General features: G+C 43.3%; 2 protein-coding genes across 2 annotated transcripts; one reads left to right on the top strand and one right to left on the bottom strand.

Annotated features, from left to right (window-relative positions):
- The first annotated feature begins 305 nt into the window (after window positions 1-305).
- LOC139477884 (monocarboxylate transporter 12-B-like) lies at window positions 306-7,958 on the top strand. The gene is made up of 6 exons (XM_071260315.1): window positions 306-573; window positions 1,929-2,072; window positions 4,656-4,913; window positions 5,571-5,945; window positions 6,723-6,848; window positions 7,780-7,958. The coding sequence occupies exons 1-6, from the start codon at window positions 306-308 to the stop codon at window positions 7,956-7,958; spliced, it is 1,350 nt and encodes a 449-aa protein (XP_071116416.1).
- Window positions 7,959-13,402: 5,444 nt separating this feature from the next.
- On the bottom strand, window positions 13,403-22,298 carry LOC139477902 (monocarboxylate transporter 14-like). Its single transcript, XM_071260337.1, has 6 exons — window positions 22,025-22,298; window positions 21,505-21,648; window positions 18,572-18,838; window positions 17,510-17,893; window positions 15,684-15,809; window positions 13,403-13,551 (listed from the first exon to the last, which is right to left on the bottom strand). The coding sequence occupies exons 1-6, from the start codon at window positions 22,296-22,298 to the stop codon at window positions 13,403-13,405; spliced, it is 1,344 nt and encodes a 447-aa protein (XP_071116438.1).
- Between the last annotated feature and the right edge of the window lie 4,431 nt (window positions 22,299-26,729).

Here is a 26,729-nt window from a genome sequence, read left to right as displayed (position 1 = left end):
TTGATTCCAAACTACGATCTTATGACGTCCACCAGCACGGCACATAGAAGATAACAATGAATGATTGCTGTTGATTCCAAACCACGATCTTATGACGTCCACCAGCACAGCACACATAGAAGATAACAATGAATGATTGCTGTTGATTCCAAACCACGATCTTATGACGTCCACCAGCACAGCACACAAAGAAGATTGCAATGAATGATTGCTGTTGATTCCAAACTACGATCTTATTACGTCGACCAGCACGGCACATAGAAGATAACAATGAATGATTGCTGTTGATGCCAAACCACGATCTTATGACGTCGACCAGCACGGCGCACATAGAACTGCATCCTGACCAGATGGTTGTGGAGCCTGGACGTGATGACAGTGGCGCGCTGAGAGCCCCGGACGGGGGGTGGGGATGGGCGTGTGTGGCAGGGCGGTTCTTCGTAGTTGCTCTTGTTTTGGGACTTGTCAGTGGCTTTGGCATTGTATATGTTGAAATAATCGACCATTTCGACACCACAAGAGTGGAAACAGCATGGATGAGCTCACTGCACAGCGCAACATATTGTATAACAGGTGAATACAATGCCTACTTTTAGAGTCACTCGGGATTCCATGCTTGTTTTTAAACAGTCTCATTAAAATAAGATCTTAGTTCTCGCTACCGCTAAACAAAGATCTGATGACATCCCATTAGGGGTCACGCGAGAACGACCATTCATCCGACCAATCAGAGCGTTGCTTACCAGATCATGAAAGTGACAGTCAGAATGTGATTCATGCAGCCTCGAAAACATTAACACGGGGTATTCCGAACGACTGAATCCATACAATCTAGATCATCTATTAGCTATTCTCGAATGTTCTTTTGTTCAGGTTTAAAAAATTTTTTTATCGAGAACTTGTCAAAATATGTTTCGAAGCGTAGTCGCCATTTTGAAATTAATGCAGTAAAGCATGAGAAAGCTGCCTTCTGATTGGCTAGTGTCGACTTCTTGTCAGTCATTCCATTGGTGGTTCAAAGTTCGTGCACGGTCGGCCTGATGTGACCCGTAATGGGTTGTCCTCAGATCTTTGTTTAGCGGTTTAGAACTAAGATCTGATTTTAATGAGATTGGTTTTTAAAGGAAGGTATTATTTCTATTTCTGTGGAATGCAAATGTTAGTTTGGTCATAGCTAGTGAAAACGTTCCGACAGATCTGCATTGCTTGGGACCATCAAAGTGCTTTGTCAAAGATAATTATAGGTAGTCCGTTAGCGTAGGGGGAAGGTGGATATTATGAAGAATAACTTGACTCACCTAAGAAACACATTCTTGAAAGTGACGGATTGTAACCAGTGCGTAGTCTGTGTATGGTAGTCTAGTGTAGATACTGGAAAACGTCATCACGTTTGAAGAATTTAATAAATGCTACCAAAACCATTTACATAATCATAAGAAATCTCTACTAAAATCAGAATCTATTGTATGATTCCGACTCTACCATCATCAGGTGTTTCTGAATCACAACAAAATAGTGAAGATACAGAGTGTTCACGAAATGGTGGCGTATATGTCCATCCTCACAAGTCAAGGCATGATTATTCTCATAATCAAAACATGTGGCCTTTGTAAATATCCAATCGGTCGCACCTTCTTCGGTTGTCAAGCGAAGTCATGACGATGCCGTATTAACCATAGTCGGTTTAGTCATAGCTATCTTCTACAAACTGACAAGGATGAGCCAATAAAAGGCATCTCTTAGGTTGACGGTCAATATTTTTAAATGTGTTTTATTTACATGCTTGTATTATGGTTATTATAATTCATAAGACTGCCTGAGTTTTTTTGCTATTATTTGTTTTACATGGGATCTCTGATGTTTACGTTACTGTTTTATGGTGCAAGATGTTTTTGATATATATCACAGATATATACACTTTGTATCAGGTCTTGTTGGTGGTGGCGTACTGGAACGTTTCGGCTGCCGAGCAATGACAGTAGCGGCGTCTATCCTCACAAGCGCCGGCTTCATCTTCAGTCTGTTTGCCCAAAACCTCGTCCTGCTGTGTGTCCTGTATGGTGTCCTGACTGGTGAGTCACCAGGGACCTTTTGCTTTCCTGTGTGGTGCAGTGGGTTTGCCTGTGTGGATGAGATTGGCTTAAAGTCGTTTAACAAGTCAATGTTTCTGTCAAGGTGGGGTGAGGTGAAATGGGGTTTAACGTCGCGTCCAAGATTATTGAACTTATATAGCGACGTGCATGTACGTGTATGTGTTTGTGTGGCTGCTTGTACTAGTCCGGACTGATGCCGATTTATAGTGCTAGCTCACTGAGATACCATGCCGCAGTTTAACATGAATACCCCACTCAGACACAGTATACTGACTCCGAGCCGACCAGTCCTTGTTTTAGCCCCTTAATGCCGAGCGCCAGACAGGGTAACAACAAGTATCATCTTTTGGTATGACGCGGCCGGGGATCGAACCGCGGACCTTCCGCTCTCCGGACGGACGCTGTACCATTAGACCACGGAGGCGGTCGTTTCTGTCAAGGGTTGTGGCTACAAATGTGTAAGCCAAACTACGAAGTAAGTATCGTCCACCCTTAACAGATTTCACGACATTGTTCAATGGTATGGGTTCTTATTATATGGCAGGGTTTTAAATCTTTTTGACATCTGGAGGCTTTATTCTTTTCAGATGCAAGTTGACCTTATCAGGATCATTTTATTAGGCTTGCATCTGAGCAATAAAGCCCTAGATGCCCAAATGATTTAAAACCCTGCCATCTAATAAAATTTAGTACAATACCTTCCATGCTTTCAGGTTGCATTTGAAAGATTACACAATTATATTATGTAGGCATCAAAGTGACTAGGTATTCTCACTTGATGGAAACGGACAAATTTGGCTACCGCGCTGTCTTCAAGTATCTCCAACAGTAAGGGTAGGCTCCAACGTCCATCTATGATGAGATGATGCTCCTACCTTTGTCGTTGTTAAGAGGTTGGTAGTGGGGTTCAGGAGAACCTGGAAGATGATTCAAGACCAGGAAGACCAACTGCAACCACTAAGGAACATGTTCATAACATACATGATAAGAGTATGGACGATCGACGACTCACCAGACGCCACGTGGTCAACACATGAGGGATATCTCATGAGAGAATTGAGCACATTCTGAGGAATGAACCGGGCCTTACAATGGTTTCATCACGCTAAGTTCCAAGGCTTCCGACACCAGGTTCAACATCAGGTTCATTGACGTTGTTTTGATTTTGTCTGATTTTGGTGAACAATTTGTTACTAAGGTGGAGTCCTGGATTAACCCAAGTACAAAACAACGCCTGAGAATAACCAGTCTCGATTAAACACTGAAACTAATGCGATATGTATTCATGTCAACAACAGTCAAAGCAGTTAAACATCTGAAACATCGAAGAATAAGGCCAATTCGTTGCATTCGGTTTTTTCGAGAATTCCAGAGGAATCCTACTGGTGGACTACCTCCCAGGCCAGGCATAGTAAAAGCCAGGCAATTAATGGCCAGTATCATCCCGGGACATGTACAGCTGCGTTATAATGTCAGGGCCAAACGCCTAACTAAAACTCACTGAAGGCGTGATGCTCCGGACACGTATGTAGGGCTATAATGTAGGGCTGTGAACCCATTTGAGTTCCACCCATTCCAAAACGTGAAGAGAGAACTGTTGAACAATAAATTAGCAATCAACTCCATAAACTCATGAGGTCGAGAATTTATGGATGTCAACTTCTTTATTATGCGGAACATAACACTGATGAAGGAGTAAGTATATGCTATGAAACGGTTGGTTCCTCATAATAAAGAAGTTGACATCCATAAATTCTCTATAATGTTTGAATCACTTCTTAGTCCCATTTAGAGACGCCATCAAGTCTGCCCATTTTTTGAGTCACCATTTGTGTATCACTGCAAATTTGCATGATGTGGGTGTCAAGCCCGAAGTGATGCACGTGATATATGTTTTCGGCTTTAGTGAAACTCACGAGGACAGGTATGATGCTGACAAAACTAGAAACATTCTCGGCGATAATCATGGACTCGAACCTGTGATCATATGTTTCTGAGACACATGATTAATTCTCCACAAAGAATCGCGGTACCTAATGCGATTCGGTCACCAATGCCAACTCATTTGTGAGAACAGGGTTGGAATTTCATTAACATTTACCTTCCATGATATTACTTTTTTAACTGCTGTCGAAAAAACAGTCTACACCTAGTCCTTGTCCACTTGTTGTGATCGTTTGTCAGTGCAGGATTTTATCAGTTTGTTTTAACAAAATACCCCATTTTACAGACGTTAAGATTTGAAAGCCTTTCTAGACAAATAGCGTCTATATAATGAATGCGTGAACGTGTAACTGTCCCCCAGGAATATATCATTGTCGAAGAAAATGGATGGGTGGTCAGGCTCTGAAGTTGTTGAAAACTTGAATCATAACTTGTGAAGGCCAGTACAAGACTCTACTAGATGGGAATGAAGGCGAGAACAGTAGCTACTAGATAGTAATAAATAGCGATAGTTTATAGTTTGCATGCTGCTTACTTCGTGTAAAACCACATTCCTTCACTCCATATGTAGCCCCAAAAGAAGAATTGCAGTCACTGCACCGTGTTCTTATGCTGCAGGAGCTGGAGTGTCCCTGATGTACACTGCGTCCACTGTCATCGTGCTTCAGTACTTCGACAAGCGGCGGGGCCTCGCCATGAGTATATCTTCCCTGGGGGAAGGGGTGGGTATGCTGGTGTTACCTCCCCTGACCTACCTCCTGATAGAGACGTACAGCTGGCGGGGAGCCTTCCTTGTTACGGCGGGAATCACTCTGAACGCAGCTGTGTTTGGGCTTCTGTTCAGACCACCGCCATATCTCAGCAAGGTGTCCCAAAGTAAGTTACGTTCTTTACAAATGAATGAGTGAGTGAGTTGGGTTGAACGTCGCTTTTAACAGTATTCCAGTAATATCACAGCGTGTCAGCTTAATGTGGAAAGCCCGAAGTGATGCAGGTCTCAGACGTTTACAACTACGGTGAAACCCACGAGCACGGGCATGGTGCTGACAAACCTAGAAACATAATAGGGCCAAACCGGGATTCAAACCCACAATCATAGGTTCCTAGCGTGCCCAAGGGACGCGACTCTGCATCACTCATCATGTCGCTTTAGATGACTGGGCTACCCGTGCTCCCTCTTTACAAATGTATTTTGTTAAAAACAGAAAGAAATGTCGAGTGTTCCGAGGTTCTACAGCCATTCACACGATTTAGGTTTGCAGACAATACTCAAAGACCCAACAACATTGTTCCACAATTTTATGATCAACCCATGCACAAGACTTTGCTTTTTCTGTTTGCCTTGGTCCCTTGCTACCGACATGCTTATCCTTTTCGCGAACACCTGGTGTCATCACTGATTTTTAGTGATCCATTTATCTAATTTTCACCACTATTTGCGAATGGAATCTGTTTCGTCAGATGATCGAAACTGATTGTTCTCAGGCATTGACATTTAGTATTCACTGTCATTATTTCGATTTATGTTTGCAGACAATACCCAGAGACGCAAACAAGATATGCTTCAGTCCTTTAAACATCTCTTGCACAAGAAGTTGTTCTTTCTGTTTGCCCTTGGGTCCTTCCTGGTCCACGCCGGCTACACCGTGCCGCTCATCAACCTCATCGACCTCGTGGATCTGAAAGACATCGACAAAAGCCAGAGCGCCATGTTGATCCCTGTGATGGGAATATCCACCATCTTCTCCCTGGTCCTGTTTGGCTGGGTCAGCGACTTGCCAGGTGTCAATAGGACGGGACTACACGCCGGCAGCATCGCTGTGATGGCAGTGAGCGTGATGCTGGTTCCGGCGCTGGACTCTATAGAAGCATTCTTTGTGTTTGCTGCCGTATATGGAGTATTTATGGGTGAGTAAAGTGTGTGAGTCATTTTGTGTGTGATGTTATATCATGCGGTCCACAGTACTGCAGTAATATAACGGAGCCTTCTAAATAATCGTGACAGGACCAACACGGCCAACGTGCTGTGTGGTATGTGTGTGGTGTGTGTGTGGTGTGGTGTGTGTGTGTGGTGTGTGTGTGGTGTGGTGTGTGTGTGTGGTGTGGTGTGTGGTGTGGTGCGGTGTGGTGTGGCGTGGTGTGGTGTGTGTGTGGTGTGTGTGTGTGTGGTGTGTGTGTGTGTGGTCCGGTGTGGTGTGGCGTGGTGTGGTGTGTGTGTGGTGTGGTGTGTGTGTGGTGTGGTGTGTGGTATGGTGTGGTGTGGTGTGGTGTGTGGTGTTTATGTAGTGTGTGTGGTGTATGTGTATGTGTGTGTGTTACAGAAGGGGGATGGGTTGTTGTATCAAGGCAGTCATCAATATTTAAGCTGTATGACGATGGCCTGCGAAAAGTCGAGTCTGGTCCAGATTGTCAGGTGACTGAAATTGAGCTACGATTGACACCATCGGATAAAGTGACGCCCAACTGTATGTCGACAAATTCCAGGTTCCACTCGATAGCAAAGTGGGAAAAAGAAGGCCCGGGTGCGATTCCCCAATTTGGTAAAAAGCCCATATCTGGTGTACTCCGCCGTACTATTGATGGGATATTGTTAACTGCGGCATGAAACCATACTCACTCACAACATAGTGTACGTAATATGTCTATACAACAATGAGTGTTGACGCTGAACATTGATTTCTCCAGGAACATGGCACATGGGGCAGGCGGTCATCGTCACTGAGATTGTCGGTGTCGAGCTCACAGGCGTGGCCTTTGGCGTCCATACCTTGCACGCTGGAGTGGGGATGTTTGTCTCTTCCCTTCTTGCAGGTACTTCTTGCTGCCCGCGTACCACACTCCCACGACTCTTGCTTTATTAGAAATTTTTTGAATGTGGAGGACCTTTCAAAATTTGCCGCATCGGTGAAATAAATGGTGTCTCATTTTGATCAGACGTCCCCGTTATTTTCGGGTGTACAATTGATTTACCTTTGCATGTGTTTGTGACGGGTGCCACCGCTAGGACAGGATACGCTCAATCACCTGGTATTATCACAATTTAAAAGTGATTCATAAACTCATGCTAATTGTTGTCATCGTACATTATGAATATGGAAAGTGTTTTGTCTATGTTATTTATAGTTTATCGTATCCGTTGGCATAAACAGTTTTCAAGCCGTGTAAAAAAGATTTAATCAACATGGGCCGTGACGTTTCTGTTACTCGGACCATAATTATAGTAGAAAATGTAAGTTATACTTTAAAACCTATCTGATGGTTATCGAAAATAGCATGTATACGAGGTAATTGATGAAGTAAACTACGCCCTGTCAACACATGTCGTTTATACAGAATGCTACGTTTACTGGGGGTCACAGTTGGCCAAGAAATGTTTTTTTGTGTCGCTTTTAATCTAATTATCTTAAACATTTTACATTTTGTCAGAGGGGTACACAAAGTACGTGATCTAGACTACCAGTTGTTGGACTTTCATTTTTATATATATTTTATGATCATGGAAATGTTTTTTTGTGTCGCTTTTAATCTAATTATCTTAAACATTTTACATTTTGTCAGAGGGGTACACAAAGTACGTGATCTAGACTACCAGTTGTTGGACTTTCATTTTTATGGGAGCCTCGGTTGCGAGTCGAATATCGGACGTGACTCAACCCCCAAAAGTACGAGAATCTGTACTTAACTATGAAAGTGTTATCCCAAATATAACATTTGTTAATTATTTTATGTTTTTACTTTTCAGGGTGGCTATTTGATATAACTGGTAATTACGTCTGGTCTTTTTATGTATCGGGAGGACTGTACCTACTCGGGTGTATCGTGACTCTCCTGGTGCTCATCGCGCGCCATCTAGCGACCAGGAACAAGCACAGACGTGACAACGCCCCTTCAGCCGAGGTGCATCCACTGTCACAGTCTTAGATACTTACGTTAGTAAGTTATGCAGATTCGGTCTCCAGCACCCCATTGCTGGTTGTAAGAGGAGATTAAACTGGATTAGATGTTCAGGTTCTGTGACTTGCTGATGTGGTGTCATCGTGCCGCGATCTCTTTTAGTAGAAATAGAGAATTCACGATGAACGTGATTAAAAAAATTCCACGGCTTGCACAGAATAGATTTGTTTGTTATCGAAAGACAAGGGTGAGATTATTAAATTTGGTTTCTTGATTGTGAAAAGAACAGCTAACAAGCATTGGCAGAGAGATTAGTGATGTCATTAGATTGTGACGTCATGGTAAAGAGGACGTCACAATGGCCTCCAAAGCAATATCTCTTGTGAAATGCAGAGTTGCCTCCCCATATATCGCCAGAATCCGCTGCTTCGAACCTCAGTATCATTCGGAACATGATCTTTGGTTTGCCGGTGTGTCAGGTCAAAATCAATCCCTCAGAATTCACTCAAGTGTGCATTGAACCATTCTACACTACTGTGCCCAAACCACAGCCCAGGTCATCATTGTGTCATGGAAGAAGATCTGTTCGGGGACGGCAGCGTTATGGTATGGGATCGGATTACAGCAAGACAGGGGACCCGTTTGATAGCGGTAGAGGGAAATCTCAATGGACAGCGCTACAGCGACGAGATCATCGGTCCTGTTGTTCTACCGTTTTTGCGTCGTCATGGCCCAGACATTACCTTTCAACATGACAACGTCCGGCCTCATATTGTTCGACTTGTTCAGGATTGTCTTCCACAAAACAACGTGAATGTCATCCCCTGGCCGGTTTGCTCCCCCAATCGAGCACATGTGGGATGTGATGGATCGGCGCCTTCGACGTCAACCACTTGTTCCACAGATACTCCAGGAACTTCGAAACATGTTCCAGCAGATATGGACAGATATCCCACGGGACTTTTAGGGACGCCTGGTCCATTCCATGAGACGAAGATGTGTTGCTTGCATCGCAACCAGAGGTGGACACACACGCTTTTAATTTGTAAATTGACATTTTCGCATGTTCATGTTTTTTTTTTATAAAATCACGCATCAAGACAGTATGGCAAATTAAACCATTTGAACACTTACAGGAGTCTTTTATCCGTTGCAAACTGAAATTGTTTCAGATTTAGTAAAAAATTTAACTTTGCATTAAATCTTATTCAATGTCACAGGAACTTTTGTTAGTTCAGTATATAATGTCGGGGAAACGTTCATCGAGGTAACAGAAGAGAAAGGAAATTTTTAAATGTGATTGTTGATGAAATCGCAAAACAAGAAGAAATTTTATTTGCTAGAATGAGTCGGCTCCCCACGCATTCAAGTGGACTAAGGCCAGGCATTATGTATTCAGGGACTATGGTTTGTTTAACTACATTCAGGACTCCTAAGCCCAACGTCACAAGAATGGGCCAAGTGAGGAGACTGTGGCGTCGTAATGTAAGGATTATACAAATGTAGTGAGACGCCCTCGACAAACCCTTAATCCCTTCTTGGAGGAAGGGGGCGGTCGGGTAGCCTAGTGGTTAAAGCGTTCGCTCGTCACGCCGAAGACCCGGGTTCGATTCCCGACATGGGTACAATGTGTGAAGCCCATTTCTGGTGACCCCCGCCGTGATATTGCTGGAATATTGCTAAAAGCGGCGTAAAACCATACTCACTCACTCACTCTTGGAGGAAGCGAGGGAAGACGGCAGGTTTTCTTTTATAAAACATGACAAGAAACTCTAAAACCTTGATGAGACTAACGAGGTCAACCCGATACATGTGTGAGGACCTTTAAACCCAGAGTCGACGAGTACACAGGGACAATATCAAGTAGGTCAAGGCCCTAGTGACACTGAAGACAAAACTGTTGTCAACTCTACAGTGTGGAATGCTGAAGAAATTTGAAATCCCCCCATTCACTGACTGGTCCATTCGTATAAAGTCGTAGGAATTGTGGAAGCTTGGGCAGGGCAGAATGATATATTAAGTCTTCCTGGTTCTAAACAATGCAGCAACACCACACCAAAACCTGCTTGATACCCAGGAGGAATTGGGACACGTTTGCATCATCTTGTGATCTACGTGCCAACTGCAGCACAACTCGGGTGCGACCGGTAGGGCAGGACATGTTTAACCTTTTCTGGCGTCATCACTGATTTTCATGGGTCTATTCATAGAGTCTTACTGGCTATTTTGCACTTTGCGCCAATGGAATCTGTTTCGGTGGATACTCTAGACTTGTTATTCTCTTTTATTGACTGTTGTTATATGTCAGTGCAATTTATTGTTAAACAATGTTCTAATTGTATTACAGTGTCTGTTGAGATTCAGTAGAAGTTCATATCATTGTGTTTTGACAAAAATTAGTTGTCAGGAATGTAGTCCTATTTAATGTAAGCAGTGATGTGGCCGTAACTATATTTAGAATTTTTAGAGTCAAGTGTAACCTGGAATGTTTTAGTACAGCTAGACCAGACCAACACTATATGGACTTTTCTTGAAGATATTTAGACTATAGTGGGCAAGGGCGTGTCTCTCTCATTACTCATGCCACATTACACCAAGACCAGCAGTTGTGTGAAGACCACTTTTCGTTTGAAAGCTTGACCACTCTTGCTGCTAGGTGAGTATTATTACTGAAGTTTTGCTATTGTATTTTAGACTGCCATTGTACGTGTACGGTCAATGTAATTGCTGTGCAGTGTTTCGTGTTAATTTGTAAACCTAGTTAGTGTTATAATACAATTGTTTATTATATACCATTTTTGTTGTCTGTTGTTTTCACAAGGCTACAGATTTCTGGGTTAACCTATTGATTCACTTTGGAGGTCAGCACGTTACACAATGTATATTTATTGATAATAATGCCATTTCATATTTACCTTTAGATGATTGCCTTCACCATATCGAAGATTGCCAGTTCATTTCACGAGTCTCACAAGATTGCGTTCTAAATTAGCGAGGTTGTAAATAACTTGATTTGTACAACTGGTGATGGTACGCTTGGTTACGAGGTAGGATGTGGAAAGGTAACAATAGTGTTAGGTGTCAGTTCCCAAATTGAAACAATATGTTAACTTAGAAATCTGTATGTAAAAGAACTGTGTGTGAAACCAACAAACAACCAACAAGTGGTGTTCAATCAACAAATATATTGCCAAATTCATTAAGTTTACAAATCAATACAAATTACTGCACAGTAATTACAGTGGCAGTATGCAATAGAGTGGTAGTACAATATTCAATGGCAATAACCAATATAATTGCAGTAGTCAGTATCAAATACACACACAGCAAAAGTCAGTGATAATTATATATATTCACCCAGCTTCCAAGAAGGGATGGGCAGGGAATTAGGGATAATGAACGATCCTCACACGAAAGCTGTGATGAAACTGCGTGAGACATAAGTAAACACGCTCTTGTCTCCTAATATAGTCTAACCAGATGGTGAAAAATTCCACATAGTGCCCTCACCAGTCCATCGGCACCAGAGCATTAAAGAAGTTTCCATATCATACTATCACCGACAGCAGTATACCGGACCGGAATTCACACTGCAAGCTAAAATCACTGTTAAACAATAAAATAAACCGTCATTTAACAATAGCAAACGATGGTGAGAGTGCAGTCGACTACGATATGGCTACAGAAGACAGTCTGTCACAGTCTGATCAAGTAGAATCTTCACATTTGCCAGTTGCTTTCTGGCTCCAAAAGGTTGTGACATGGACTGATACTGATGAACGTTTGACATCACGATCCACTTGGAAAGGTGACGATATAGATGAATTAACTACTAAACGTACAAATATACATTTGACATAACGATTCACATTGAAAGATGACCTCAGAGATGAATAAACTATTAAACGTACAAATATATATTTACTTCAATTCGTCATGATGTCAGGCTCAGGCAAATATTGAAATTTCGGTTTCAATGTTTTCAAACAGGATGACATTTTGTGCAGTACTTGCGGTGAGATTCTCACAACTCGTGTGAAGAACATAACAAATCAAGGGGAGGCAACTGGTGTGACCAGGAAGTTGGGGAGGCACGATCAACTGCTCGTCGAAAGCTTCGTGCATTTCATTCTAATATATTTTTCACGCATCAACACGCATCAACTCGGAAATATTATAAAGATGTATGTATGAAGAAATTGGATGTTTTATGTAGTATGTGATAAAAGAAGCCCTCTGTGATTAAAACAGCAAACATGTATGGTCAAAACATTCGTGTACACCACAAAAATACCCTGGGACTGGATATGCCACTTGGATAATTGCCAAAATTATCTGCTCTATACAAATATTAAGGGCTGGTATTGGGGATTAAATACTAAGGGCACAGGCGGGCTTTCGTAAAAGATTTCGGACCTAATGTTTCTGTTCCAAAAACTATAAACAAAAGTATATATCTCAGGAACGTGGTCGCTTCTATTGTGTATTTATAGATTTAGAAGCTGCAGTCGACATTCCTTTTCATTGATGGCATTGTAGACTTTCTACATTCCGATGAAGAAGGAGGAACTACCCTGGGTGTATTGGAGTTGTTTATATAGCTGTTGGCTGACGATATTGTCATGATTGATTTTACACCAGTTGGCCCAAAAAAAAGCGTTCAGATAATTTGGCTATTTACTGAAATGAATAGAAACATAGGGTTAGTATTAACAGTAAGATTATTGTTTTTCGAAACGGTGGACTATTACTTTGTTCTGAAACATTTTGCTAATTATCTTGAAATATTATCTAGCTATAAATATATTGATGTTCACCTTTCCGCATCTTGATCATGGTACTTAACCCAAGATACATTGACGCAACAACCTTGGAAGGTTATTCAAATATTGAAAAAGTAAGTCTGTTATGTTTCAAAAGCTTCCCATAATCATACAGCTTTATATTTATGATATTAAAATCATGCCAATTGTATAATATGGATCTGACGTACGGGGTTTCCGACCACCCCCAGGTGTTGATATAAACCATGACAGGTTTCGTAAATTAATTTTGGGTCTTAAACGCCAAACCCCGAATAAAGTTGCGACAGTATAATAATAATAGAAATTTCAGATTTTGGCCATTTTGTGTACTTGTCCATTCTATGCAGACTTATTGTGTCCATCTAAAACGGCAAAAACTTAACATGCTATTCCCCAGCTCAAATCCGCCTTTATTAACAGTCTAGATAAATATATGTTTTTAGCGCTTATGAAACGCAACAGATATTTTACATGTCATTGAGTATCCGAGGTAGTAATACTTCCTACTGTTACATCATAAGGCAAACACTTTGGCGCTCTCTGTCGTATATACTAGGTCTTGCATAGTGGGTCTGTATCCTCATGATGGAATAAACAATGCAATGCTACTGGAGACCGCCGACAGCGGGAAGGGAGTATTGTATTCCACGACAACATACAACGTGTTCATGTACAGTTGTTCTTGTGCGATGCCTGTCTATTATGATGATAATCTATACAAAACACGACCAGTGTGCACACTCCCGACGCTATGTACACGGCCCCGGCGAAGAAGAACGACGCAAGGTAATTGTCCGTCACATCGTACATCCAACCTGAAACGATTAATCAGGGGAATTATAAAGTGTGCAGAGTTCGTTAGTACATTAGGTAACGACTTTGTTCAATACAATAGGGCACATAGGTACTTGGTATTGTGGCCGCATGAAAACCTTGATTTTAAAGTTTACCGCCACAGAAATAGTGAAATCGCCAAACAGAGCACTGGGTGTCATTTAAATCGGATGGTGGCAAGGATTATAAAGTTTTCAATAAATTGTTTGATACTTTGGTTCAACCCTTCTGTCTTATGGAGCTGCGGGTTGGGGAAAACGTCTGTTTAGCTGCATTAACGCAGTTCAGAACCCTGCAGCGAGATTCCGTTTAGCAGTGGGTAGTACAACACTAAGTCTGGCTTTTTTTGGTGAAATAGGTTTCTGACTGTTTTTCTGAATTATGGAAAGACAAAGGTAAATCTAGCAGGAATAGGCTCCGCACATACCGCCTTTTTAAAGGCTCTGAAAGCTGAACCTTTTGTCAATACGAATTTTAATAGATCATATCGAAGAACTTTGAGTAAATTTCGTTGTGGTACGTTACCCTTAGATATTAAAGTAGTTAGATTATCACGACCTTAAACCCCGGTACATGAAAGTGTTGTAAGCGCTGTTCTTATAATGAGGTAGAACATGAAGTCCATTTTAAGTAAAGTGTGACCTGTATTCAGATCTTAGATGTGAGCTTTGGAAGGAAGTAACTGCCTTTCTCATCACTCAGTAATAAAGCCCCTGGTCGCTGTGCTGCCTGCAATGTGTAGACGGCACAGTCAGTCGGTTAATTAGTGTATTATAGTTTGTTTGTTTGTTGTTTAACGCCGCACTCAGCAATATTCCAGCCATATGACGGCGGTCTATAAATAATCGAGTTTGGACCCCCCCCCCCCCCCTACTAACCTGCAAGTGGTGGTGATATGATGATTGCCTCTCCCCCTACTAACCTGCTAGTGGTGAGGATATGATGGTTGCTACGCCCCCCCCCACCCCTACTAACCTGCTAGAGGTGATGATATGATGGTTGCCTCTATCCCTACTGACCTGCTAGTGGTGATGATATGATGGTTGCCTCTCTCCCTACTGACCTGCTAGAGGTGATGATATGATGGTTGCCTCTCTCCCTACTGACCTGCTAGAGGTGATGATATGATGGTTGCCTCTCTCCCTACTGACCTGCTAGTGGTGATGATATGATGGTTGCCTCTCTCCCTACTGACCTTCTAGAGGTGATGATATGATGGTTGCCTCTCTCCCTACTGACCTGCTAGTGGTGATGATATGATGGTTGCCTCTCTCCCTACTGACCTACTAGTGGTGATGATATGATGGTTGCCTCTCTCCCTACTAACCTACTAGTGGTGATGATATGATGGTTGCTACTCCTCCTACTAACCTACTAGTGGTGATGATATGATGGTTGCTACTCCTCCTACTAACCTACTAGTGGTGATGATATGATGGTTGCTACTCCTCCTACTGACCTGTTAGTGGTGATGATATGATGGTTGCCTCTCTCCCTACTGACCTGCTAGTGGTGATGATATGATGGTTGCCTCTCTCCCTACTGACCTGCTAGTGGTGATGATATGATGGTTGCTACTCCCACTACTGACCTGCTAGTGGTGATGATATGATGGTTGCTACTCCCACTACTGACCTGCTAGTGGTGATGATATGATGGTTGCCTCTCTCCCTACTGACCTTCTAGTGGTGATGATATGATGGTTGCTACTCCCACTACTGACCTGCTAGTGGTGATATGATGGTTGCCTCTCCTCCTACTTACCTGCTAGTGGTGATGATATAATGATTGCCTCTCCTCCTAATGACCTGCTAGTGGTGATATGATGGTTGCCTCTCCTCCTACTTACCTGCTAGTGGTGATGATATAATGATTGCCTCTCCTCCTAATGACCTGCTAGTGGTGATGATATGATGGTGGCTACTCCTCCTACTTACCTGCTAGAGGTGATGATATGATGGCTGCCTCTCCCCCTACTGACCTGCTAGTGGTGATGATATGATGGTTGCTACTCCTCCTACTTACCTGCTAGTGGTGATGATATGATGGCTGCCTCTCCTCCTACTGACCTGCTAGTGGTGATGATATGATGGTTGCTACTCCTCCTACTTACCTGCTAGAGGTGATGATATGATGGTTGCTACTCCTCCAGAGAAGATGAGGAAGCCGATGCCCCTGTTGGTATTCTTCAGGCCAACAATGTCCGCAACTATGACGCCGAGGAATGCACCCCATATGCCTGGAGGTGCACAGCATTCAAGTGAGAGTGAGTATGTGAGTGAGTATGGTTTTAGGCCGCTTTTAGCAACATTCTGGCACAAGAAATGGGCTCCACACATTGTTCATGCCGAGAATCAAACTCGGGTCTTTAGTCACTAGACTACCCCACCGCCCCCACATCATACACGAGTTCATGGGTTTTAGTATCGTGGCATAGATGAGATCGTGAAGGTTGAAGGTGGTGTCAAGTATAAAAGTATATATACAAGTTGGTGTCAAGTATAAAAGTATATGTACAAGTTGGTGTCAAGTATATATACAAGTTGGTGTCGAGTATAAAAGTATATATACAAGTTGGTGTCAAGTATAAAAGTATATATACAAGTTGGTGTCGAGTATAAAAGTATATATACAAGTTGGTGTCAAGTATAAAAGTATATATACAAGTTGGTGTCAAGTATAAAAGTATATGTACAAGTTGGTGTCAAGTATGAAAGTATATATACAAGTTGGTGTCAAGTATAAAAGTATATATACAAGTTGGTGTCAAGTATAAAAGTATATATACAAGTTGGTGTCAAGTATAAAAGTATATATACAAGTTGGTGTCAAGTATAAAAGTATATGTACAAGTTGGTGTCAAGTATAAAAGTATATATACAAGTTGGTGTCAAGTATAAAAGTATATATACAAGTTGGTGTCAAGTATAAAAGTATATACACAAGTTGGTGTCAAGTATAAAAGTATATACACAAGTTGGTGTCAAGTATAAAAGTATATACACAAGTTGGTGTCAAGTATAAAAGTATATATACAAGTTGGTGAAGTCGCGGATATTGAACTTCTTTGGGTATTTTCTTTTTGTTTGCTGTTTAACGCCACACTCAGCAATAACCCAGCTATATTGATGCGTAAATAATCGAGTCAGGAACAGACAATCCAGTGATTGACACCATGAGCATTGACCCACACATCTTAGATACCATGACATGCATAAACCAAGTCAGCGAGCCTGACCGTCCGATTCCGTCAGTCGCCTCTAACGACAAGCATGGGTTGCTGAAGACCAGTTCGTCACGGGTCCGCGGATACTGGAGGACAAAGTAGTATGGATACTGAGGGTCAAGACTGAGAGTATAAGTTCCATCTGCTACGCTCCCTCATCCGATGGTTTCAACCATCACTGTAAACTCCTACAACTTCTTTCCGGCCTCATCCTGATGACGTGAACTCATGGACTGACCTCGTGTCAGAGGTTCACGTGCATTGTACATTGTACGAGGTGGAGTTAACTCGACCATCCTGCCATCTCTGTCTGGAGAGCCATCCACATACTGCCCTAAAGGCCATTCATCCGTAGTCAGTAGGTTCAAGTCAATTATTACATCACGTGGAGCCTATTCACCCATACACCCTTCTCTGTGAGTATGGTCATTCATACCTTTCATCCATATTCAGAGTCTCAAGGTCGTTATAAACGGCCGGGCCAAAGAAAGTATACACTTGAAAAGTGCATTTGACAAAAATTACAAACATTATCAAATCAGAGTGCAAATAGTCGCCGAAACACTGCAAACGTAAATATGACAATGATACCTGTACCAAATACATCGCCATCGAACAAAATTATGGTTTGTTTAATTGTTAGCCACCATCAGACATGGGTGTATACTTTCTTTTGCTCGGCAGTGTTCTACCACCAGGTGGCGCTGACTCACCCATACAGCCTCCTTGTACAGCGGAATACACGGCAAAGGCGGGGAACGACGTGAGGAAAGGACACAACAACGTCCCCACTCCACACAGCAGCAGGGCAACGCCCAGTATGAGTGTCCTGCTGACAAAGGGGAAGTCACTCACCCAGGCGACTGGTATTCTCAGTACCACCCCCACAATACCCATGATGGACAGAAGGTACGCTACTTCATCCTTCCGCACGCCGCTCTGCAGCGCCAGGTCAGGCATGTGCACGATGGGGACGCCGTACCCGAAGTAGCAGAACAAAGTTCCCAGAGCAAAGAACGAGAACCGGATGTCCTTGAAGACAGAAAAGAAATCTTGAAGATGGCGTGTCCGTGTTAAGTTCTTGTTGACATCTTCCACTGTAATGAAAACACACGGAGTAAGTAGGGGTAATGTCACAACTGGGGTTGCTGTAGAATCAAACCTGGGCGTTAGTCGTGATAAGCGAACGCTCTTACCACTAGCCTACCACACCGCGCAGCCTTAAGTAAGAGCGGCGTGTGAAAAATTGATATACCAGATGTATACATTCAGAAATTAACCTTATTCCCTGTGCCGTGCGTGAGTGAGTGAGTCAGTGAGGGAGGGAGGGGGGGGAGGGAGGGAGGGAGTGGCGGCTGAACCGTCCATGCCTCTAAACAAATAGGAATGACGAGGTTAACAGGGCACTGCACTTCAGTCATGTGACCGACACTGAATCCCAGACCATACTGAATTTAGGTGTAAAGCCAGCTTGTAAAGTGTGTCAGTTGCATGTTTTCCAATCGCGCGGCTATAGACGGACACACAAACAAACCTAGACACAAATACAAACAACACAAGGGGCCACAAAGTGTCAGATACAGATGCTGTGCATCATTTGTTACACTTTCTGGTATTCAGAGCAACACTGAAGACCTGGACCTCTTTCCCCAAAGAGATTCAGTGCCGCCCTAATGTAATACAGCCGTACGACTGTCGTACTGCTCAGATCTCTTTGTGGAACGGACTCGGCTGTTTCTAAATGTAACAGTTGACATTAGGTGACTACCACTGACCTTCACGGGGGAGTTTGCGTGGTTTTAAATAATCTGGTTGTCGAAACACGGCTCCACACACCGCAGCGTTCAGTGCGAGCCCGGAGATGATCCACATGGTGCCCCGCCAGCCGAACGCCTTGATGAGCTCCGTGTACACCAGGGGGAGCAGCATGGCCCCCATACCTCCCCCGGTCGACCCCATAGCGCTGGCGAAACCCCTTTTCTTGTCAAAGTATTGGAAGATAATCACTGCAGAGGGGATAAACGTTAATCCTAATCCACTACCTGAAAATGAACATGAGTTTTAATGGATTTGTTTCTTCACCTGCATTGACGATTCATCTGCCCGAAATCCATATCAATTAGAGACCATGTAGACTTATGTTATTTTGTTTGTTTGATTGTTTGTTTGTTGTTTATCGTCGCACTCAGCAAAAGTCAACTAGGTGACGGCGGTCTGTAAATAATCGAGTCCGGACCAGACAATTCAGTGTTTGATATCACGATTATCGATCCACGTAATTAGGATACGATGACACGCATCAACCGAGCCTGACCGCCCGGTCCCGTTAGTCGCCTCTTACGACACGCATAGTCGCCTTTTACGGCAAGCAGGGGTTGCTGAAGACCCATTCTAACCCGGATCTTCACGGGACTGTGAACTTATGGTCCAAGCTGAAACCTTACATTACTGTTGTCGTGTCCCTTGTTGGGTATTCCGGGTTCGGATGGGTTCCCGGGCACCTAACTTGATCGTAAATGGGGGCTTATGGATCCGGTCGTCAGATTCAGTGAGTTTAATGACTGCGTGATTTTGTACCCAACAGTGTGGATCGTTGCTCACAATATCAATCACTGGATTGCCTGGTCCAAACTTAATACGTTACAGACAGCTAACATAGTGCGGCATCAAACAACAAACTAAAAGACACACAGTTGTCACGTTGCGCTGTTTATTTGGTACGTTCTAATAGCGAGTATTCCGTCTGTTTTTGAACTGCAGTGTTAACAATATTGGTCAGTTTTACACAGTGACAACCGAGGTTTGATATCCAGTGCCCCGTGACTTCAGCTGTCCCTCAATGTGCTCACGTCACGTTGTTCAGAGCATTAACTCGACATCCACGAATAAAACATGTGCTCCTCTTCCTTTGACCTTGAGTACGCTGTGATGACTTAGATGGCATTCGATTTTCGCATATCATTTAACAGTTCTTTTGTTTTCTTCTCATAATTGCACCCCGATTATATCTCAGTGTTTGTCAGCACCATACCCGTGCACGTGGTTTTCACAGAAGTGGTAAACGTCTGAGACCTGTTTGACTTCCGGCTTTCCTCCCACATCAAGCTGACACGCTGTGATATAACTGTAATACTCCCACATCAAGCTGACACACCGTGATATAACTGTAATACTCCCACATCAAGCTGACACACCGTGATATAACTGTAACACTCCCACATCAAGCTGACACACTGTGATATAACTGTAATACTCCCACATCAAGCTGACACGCCGTGATATAACTGTAATACTCCCACATCAAGCTGACGCCCCTCTATATAAATGGAATATTTTCATTAGGCTGACCAGATGATAGGCAGTATCAATATTCGATCACTGTTACACGGGGTGCTTGATACAGATTCCAATTGTTAAATCTCTGCAATAAAGGGATCACGTGACCGTAATCCTTCACTTCTCAGAGCTAATGCCATGTGCGTCAAACTCGTCAGAAGGCTATTGAAGCATACTTTTTGTTTGATTGATAAGTGAACATGCTGCAATGTTTAGCAAATACGGAACATGTATTAATAAACCAACATGAGCACCAGCGTGAAGTCTACTTTAGCGGGTTTGTTTTCTTTTCGTAGAGTACAGACTTGAAACAATTCATTCACTCGCTTGACAGCAATTGGGAGGACGTGTGGTAGGAGAATTTCGTTGATGTATCGTTGAGCCGTAAGATTGTCCTGAATATGGAACATGATTAGAGATAACAGCCCACATCATAACGCTACCCTCACCAAACCTGTCCACTTCCTGTATGCAGTTTCCGGCATTACGTTCTCCCCGACGTCTGTAGACCCCTGCTCTTCCATCCCCTCGACAGAGCAGAATCTTGATTCGTCGCTGAACAAGACATCCATCGCAGTTGAGGCCATACCCCGTGTTGATGACACCACTGCAGTCGTTGTTGGCGATGTTGTCGACTCAATAAAATGAGTCAAACAGAACGTCTGCTCTTAAACGGTTTCGTACGGCCTGGTCGGAGATTCTGAGCAGTCCGCGTATTTGGGATGCGGTTGAGGTGCCTGTGGTCTTCCTTTCACGTAGGTGGCGTAGTCGGATTACTCTTGGTCGGCCTGACCTTAGCCGGTCAGGTGTGACCCATGCTGTTGAAACCGATCCCGTAGCCTTGTGATGGTGCTGGGCGCTACATTGAAAACCCTGGCTACAGCTGATCGGGATTCCCCTGCCTGCAAGCGGCCTATGACGTTGTTTCTTTGCACTTCTGTTAATCTTGGCATGTTGGTGAACGGTCTCTGTTCGAATGACGCAGATGCCAGGCAATCAAATACCCTGCACTTTAATACCGTTCATAGTGCTGCTGCACGTGCAGTGCGTGCAGCTCCATGGCCCTTTTGTTAATGCACTGGGTGCGTTGTCCGAATCGTACGTGTTTCCCGCCTAATGGTTTTTATGTCCTTGTTGTGATCATTTTGATCCGGGAAATGTATCACTGACACTTTAACACATTAAACCTCTTCATTTTGCACCTCTTGGTCCGCTTGTTTTGCTTTAATGGGAAAAAATATCCGTTTTGCGTTTCTTTTTTGGAAGAGTATATATACATTTCATATTGAAAACCATTTAGATCACACAGTAACCACTAACAACATTGTATTGTGTTGCTTCTACGTGGGAAGATACACATGGTATAACCTACCTGCTATAACTCCGTATGTGATGCACAGGTACACTATACCGTTAGCAAACCAGCTGCTAAACAGGGCGACGGACGCTATGGTGGCTCCGATCATGGTCGTGAGGCGGCACCCATAGCGCTCAGTCATCACCCCGGACAGAGGACCTGGAACAGAGACGGAAGTGAAGTTCCTTGTCGAGGGAATCATCGTCACTTGTAGCTTGGAGTACATTTCAGTCCAGATTAATGTTTTGTGGTTTGTGTCTTGTTTTACGCCGCACTAAAGACGGTGGCCTGTAAATTATAGAGTCTGGACCAGACAAGCCAGTGATTGACAACATGAGCATCGATCCACGCAATTGGGAATCGATGACATACATCAACCAATCCTGTTAGTCGCCTCTTACGACACGCTTAGTCGCGTTTTACGGCATGCATGGGTTGCTGAAGACCTATTCTACTCCGGATCTTCACGGGTCAGTTGTAGCAGGTGCGCGGTGATGTGACTGACATAGTGCTCAACCATTGTCCTTACTCTTACCTACAAACATGCTGAGTCCGCCTGCCAGAGACCCAACCCATGCCGCCTCGGTCCTGTTGGCGTGAAAGTAGTCAATAAGTTCAATGTAAATGATTCCGAATGCACTCATTGACCCCAGCAGCAGGAAGTGGGTGTAGAAGCGGCCGAGGACACACACCCAGCCCCAGCCTCCTTCTGGGACCGTGGCCTCCTTCTTCTCCAGAAACACCTGGCCGACATTGTCGGATGTGGCCAGGTCAGCGTCAGGCAGAGCTTCTTTCTCACCCAGTTCCATGTTGAACTACCCCAACTCTGAAAGAATGAGTGAGTGAGTAGGATTTTACGCCGATTTTTACAGTATTCCAGCAATATCATGGCAGGTACACCAGTAATGGGTTTCACACATTGTACCCATGTGGGGAATCGAACCCGGTTCTTCAGCGTGACGAACGAACGCTTTCACCACTAGGCTACCCAATCGCCCAAACTCTGAAAGTAACCAGTGTCACATGTGGATGACAAACCTGCATGTAACGTATAAATCGCCACACGAACTTCTCTAACCAGTCAGTACTTGTTGGTCATACCTCACCTCAAGATCTAGGGTTGCGTACCTTTACCGCGCCAGGATCCGCTACTCTAGATCGAGTTACATTGTAGCCGTCTCCGATCCGCGCCATGTTTGGTCTTCCTCCCACATTAAACTAACACGTTGTGATGACCATTAAAATACTATTCAAAGCGGTTATAACCAAATATCTCACTCACTCACTCACTCACTCACTCAGCCGGGTATCGTTGACATATTGCCATACATTGCCATACGAGACATTCATCCACACAACTCACGTTTCACTGCGTGGTACAGGCTACGGAAAACAGGCAGTATAAATAATAATATTTCCCAGTATTGAGCCGCGGTCGCCGTGTTACCGCTCTTCTCCGAGAGTGCAAGGACACCCAGGTGTAGGATGTCGACCTGCTATAAATAGACGTGTCAGGGACGATGTTGTGCCGGCGTTCTGAAGGTGTGATCTTGCAAGTTATACTACATCTGTCAAAGGACACTAACATTAAGGAGCGATCATTTGAGATTTATGAAGCATGATAATTTGTTCAAAAGAAAAAAAACAAAAAACAATTTTTTAAAGGTTTAAAACCAAAACACAAAGTAAGCTTGACATAATGGGTCGGCTACACCAACACCCACACCCACACCGACAACCACACCACATGAACATCCAACACCAACACACTAAAACACAAATCCATCCCACACGACATACACTGCACACACATGCCAACACGACACACACTGCACACACATGCCAACACGACACACACTGCACACACATGCCAACACGACACACACTGCACACATGCAAACACGACACACACTGCACACACATGCCAACACGACACACACTGCACACATGCCAACACGACACACACTGCACACATGCCAACAAGACACACACTGCACACATGCCAACATGACACACACTGCACACATGCCAACACGACACACACTGCACACACATGCCAACACGACACAAACACACACATGCCAACACGACACAAACACACACATGCCAACACGACACAAACACACACATGCCAACACGACACAAACACACACACATGCCAACACGGCACAGACACACACACATGCCAACACGGCACAGACACACACATGCATGGAACACGGTATTTTGCATTTATTTAATAAAAATATTGAAATGCCATTTATCCGTCAATATAAACTAACACACACACTAACACACACTCACGTACACATACCAACACGCACTCCAACCTATACACATACCAACACACACTCCAACATATACACATACCAACACACACTCCAACATATACACATACCAACATACACACTAACACACACTCACGTACACATACCAACACACACTCCAACATATACACATACCGACACACACACTAACACACACTCACGTACACATACCAACACACACTCCAACATATACACATACCAACATACACACTAACATATACACATACCAACACACACACTAACACACACTCACGTACACATACCAACACACACACTAACACACACTGCAACATATACACATACCAACACACACACCAACACGCACTCACGTACACATACCAACACTCACACTAACACACACTCACGTACACATACCAAGACACACTCCAACATATACACATACCAACCCAAACACCAACATATACGCATACCAACACACACTAACACACACTCCAACATATACACATACCAACACACACTCCAACATATACACATACCAACATACACACTAACACACACTCACGTACACATACCAACACACACTCCAACATATACACATACCGACACACACACTAACACACACTCACGTACACATACCAACACACACTCCAACATATACACATACCAACATACACACTAACATATACACATACCAACACACACACTAACACACACTCACGTACACATACCAACACACACACTAACACACACTGCAACATATACACATACCAACACACACACCAACACGCACTCACGTACACATACCAACACACACACTAACACACACTCACGTACACATACCAACACACACACTAACACACACTCCAACATATACACATACCAACCCAAACACCAACATATACGCATACCAACACACACTAACACACACTCACGTACACATACCAACACACACTCCAACATATACACATACCAACACACACACTAACACACACTCACGTACACATACCAACACACACTCCAACATATACACATACCAACACACACTCCAACATATACACATACCAACATACACACTAACACGCACTCACTTACACATACCAACACACACTCCAACATATACACATACCAACATACACACTAACACACACTCACGTACACATACCAACACGCACTCACGTACACATACCAACACACACTCCAACATATACACATACCAATATACACACTAACACACACTCACGTACACATACCAACACTCACACTAACACTAACACACACTCACGTACAAATACAAAAACGCACTCCAACATATACACATACCAACCCAAACACCAACATATACGCATACCAACACACACTAACACACACTCACGTACAAATACCAACAAGCACTCACGTACACATACCAACACACATACCAACACGCACTCCAACACATACACATACCAACACACACTCCAACATATACACATACCAACATAGACACTAACACACACTCACGTACACATACCAACACACACTCCAACATATACACATACCAACACACACTCCAACATATACACATACCAACACACACTCCAACATATACACATACCAACACACACTCCAACTCACACTCACGTACACATACCAACACACACTCCAACATATACACATACCAACACACGCACCAACTCACACTCACGTACACATACCAACACACACTCACGTACACATACCAACACGCACTCACGTACACATACCAACACACACTCCAACATATACACATACCAATATACACACTAACACACACTCACGTACACATACCAACACTCACACTAACACTAACACACACTCACGTACAAATACAAAAACGCACTCCAACATATACACATACCAACCCAAACACCAACATATACGCATACCAACACACACTAACACACACTCACGTACAAATACCAACAAGCACTCACGTACACATACCAACACACATACCAACACGCACTCCAACACATACACATACCAACACACACTCCAACATATACACATACCAACATAGACACTAACACACACTCACGTACACATACCAACACACACTCCAACATATACACATACCAACACACACTCCAACATATACACATACCAACACACACTCCAACATATACACATACCAACACACACTCCAACTCACACTCACGTACACATACCAACACACACTCCAACATATACACATACCAACACACGCACCAACTCACACTCACGTACACATACCAACACACACTCACGTACACATACCAACACACACTCACGTACACATACCAACACTCACACTAACACACACTCACGTACACATACCAACACTCACACTAACACACACTCACGTACACATACCAACACGCACTCTAACATATACACATAAAAACACACACTCCAACATATACACATACCAACACACACACTATCTCACACTCACGTACACATACCAACACACACTCACGTACACATACCAATCACACTCCAATATATACACATACCAACACACTCACGTACACACACTCACGTACACATACCAACACACACTCCAACATATTCACACACTAACACAGTCTTTAGCATTTTACACATTTGAGATCAATCAGGTGGTTATAAAATGGGTTTCGTGCCATATGTCGAATTTGTGTACGCAACATGTATGTCGTCTTCAATTCTATTGATTGAAAAGAAAAGAAAGCAAAATAAAAAAAACTTACCTGAGCGGAGCTATCTTCTGTGTATATATACAACGTGAAATGTGTTCTTGTTCTCTGTTTTGTGTCACATATCAACTGTCACCTCCTGCAGACAAGGACTCCACTTCCGTTACATTTAAAGTCTCAAATCAAATTTAAATGTGATAGAGAACAAAGGTGTTCAGTTCGAAACGATAAAAATGTTTTGACACAGAACATAGCCAGTCAATTGAGTAACATTCCT

The sequence above is a fragment of the Haliotis cracherodii genome, unplaced genomic scaffold (assembly GCF_022045235.1).
Source record: "Haliotis cracherodii isolate W230 unplaced genomic scaffold, xgHalCrac1.p SCAF_37, whole genome shotgun sequence".
Classification (NCBI taxonomy): domain Eukaryota; kingdom Metazoa; phylum Mollusca; class Gastropoda; order Lepetellida; family Haliotidae; genus Haliotis; species Haliotis cracherodii.
The sequence above is the reverse complement of the archived record's forward strand: the minus strand, read 5'-3'. Positions and strand labels throughout refer to the sequence as shown.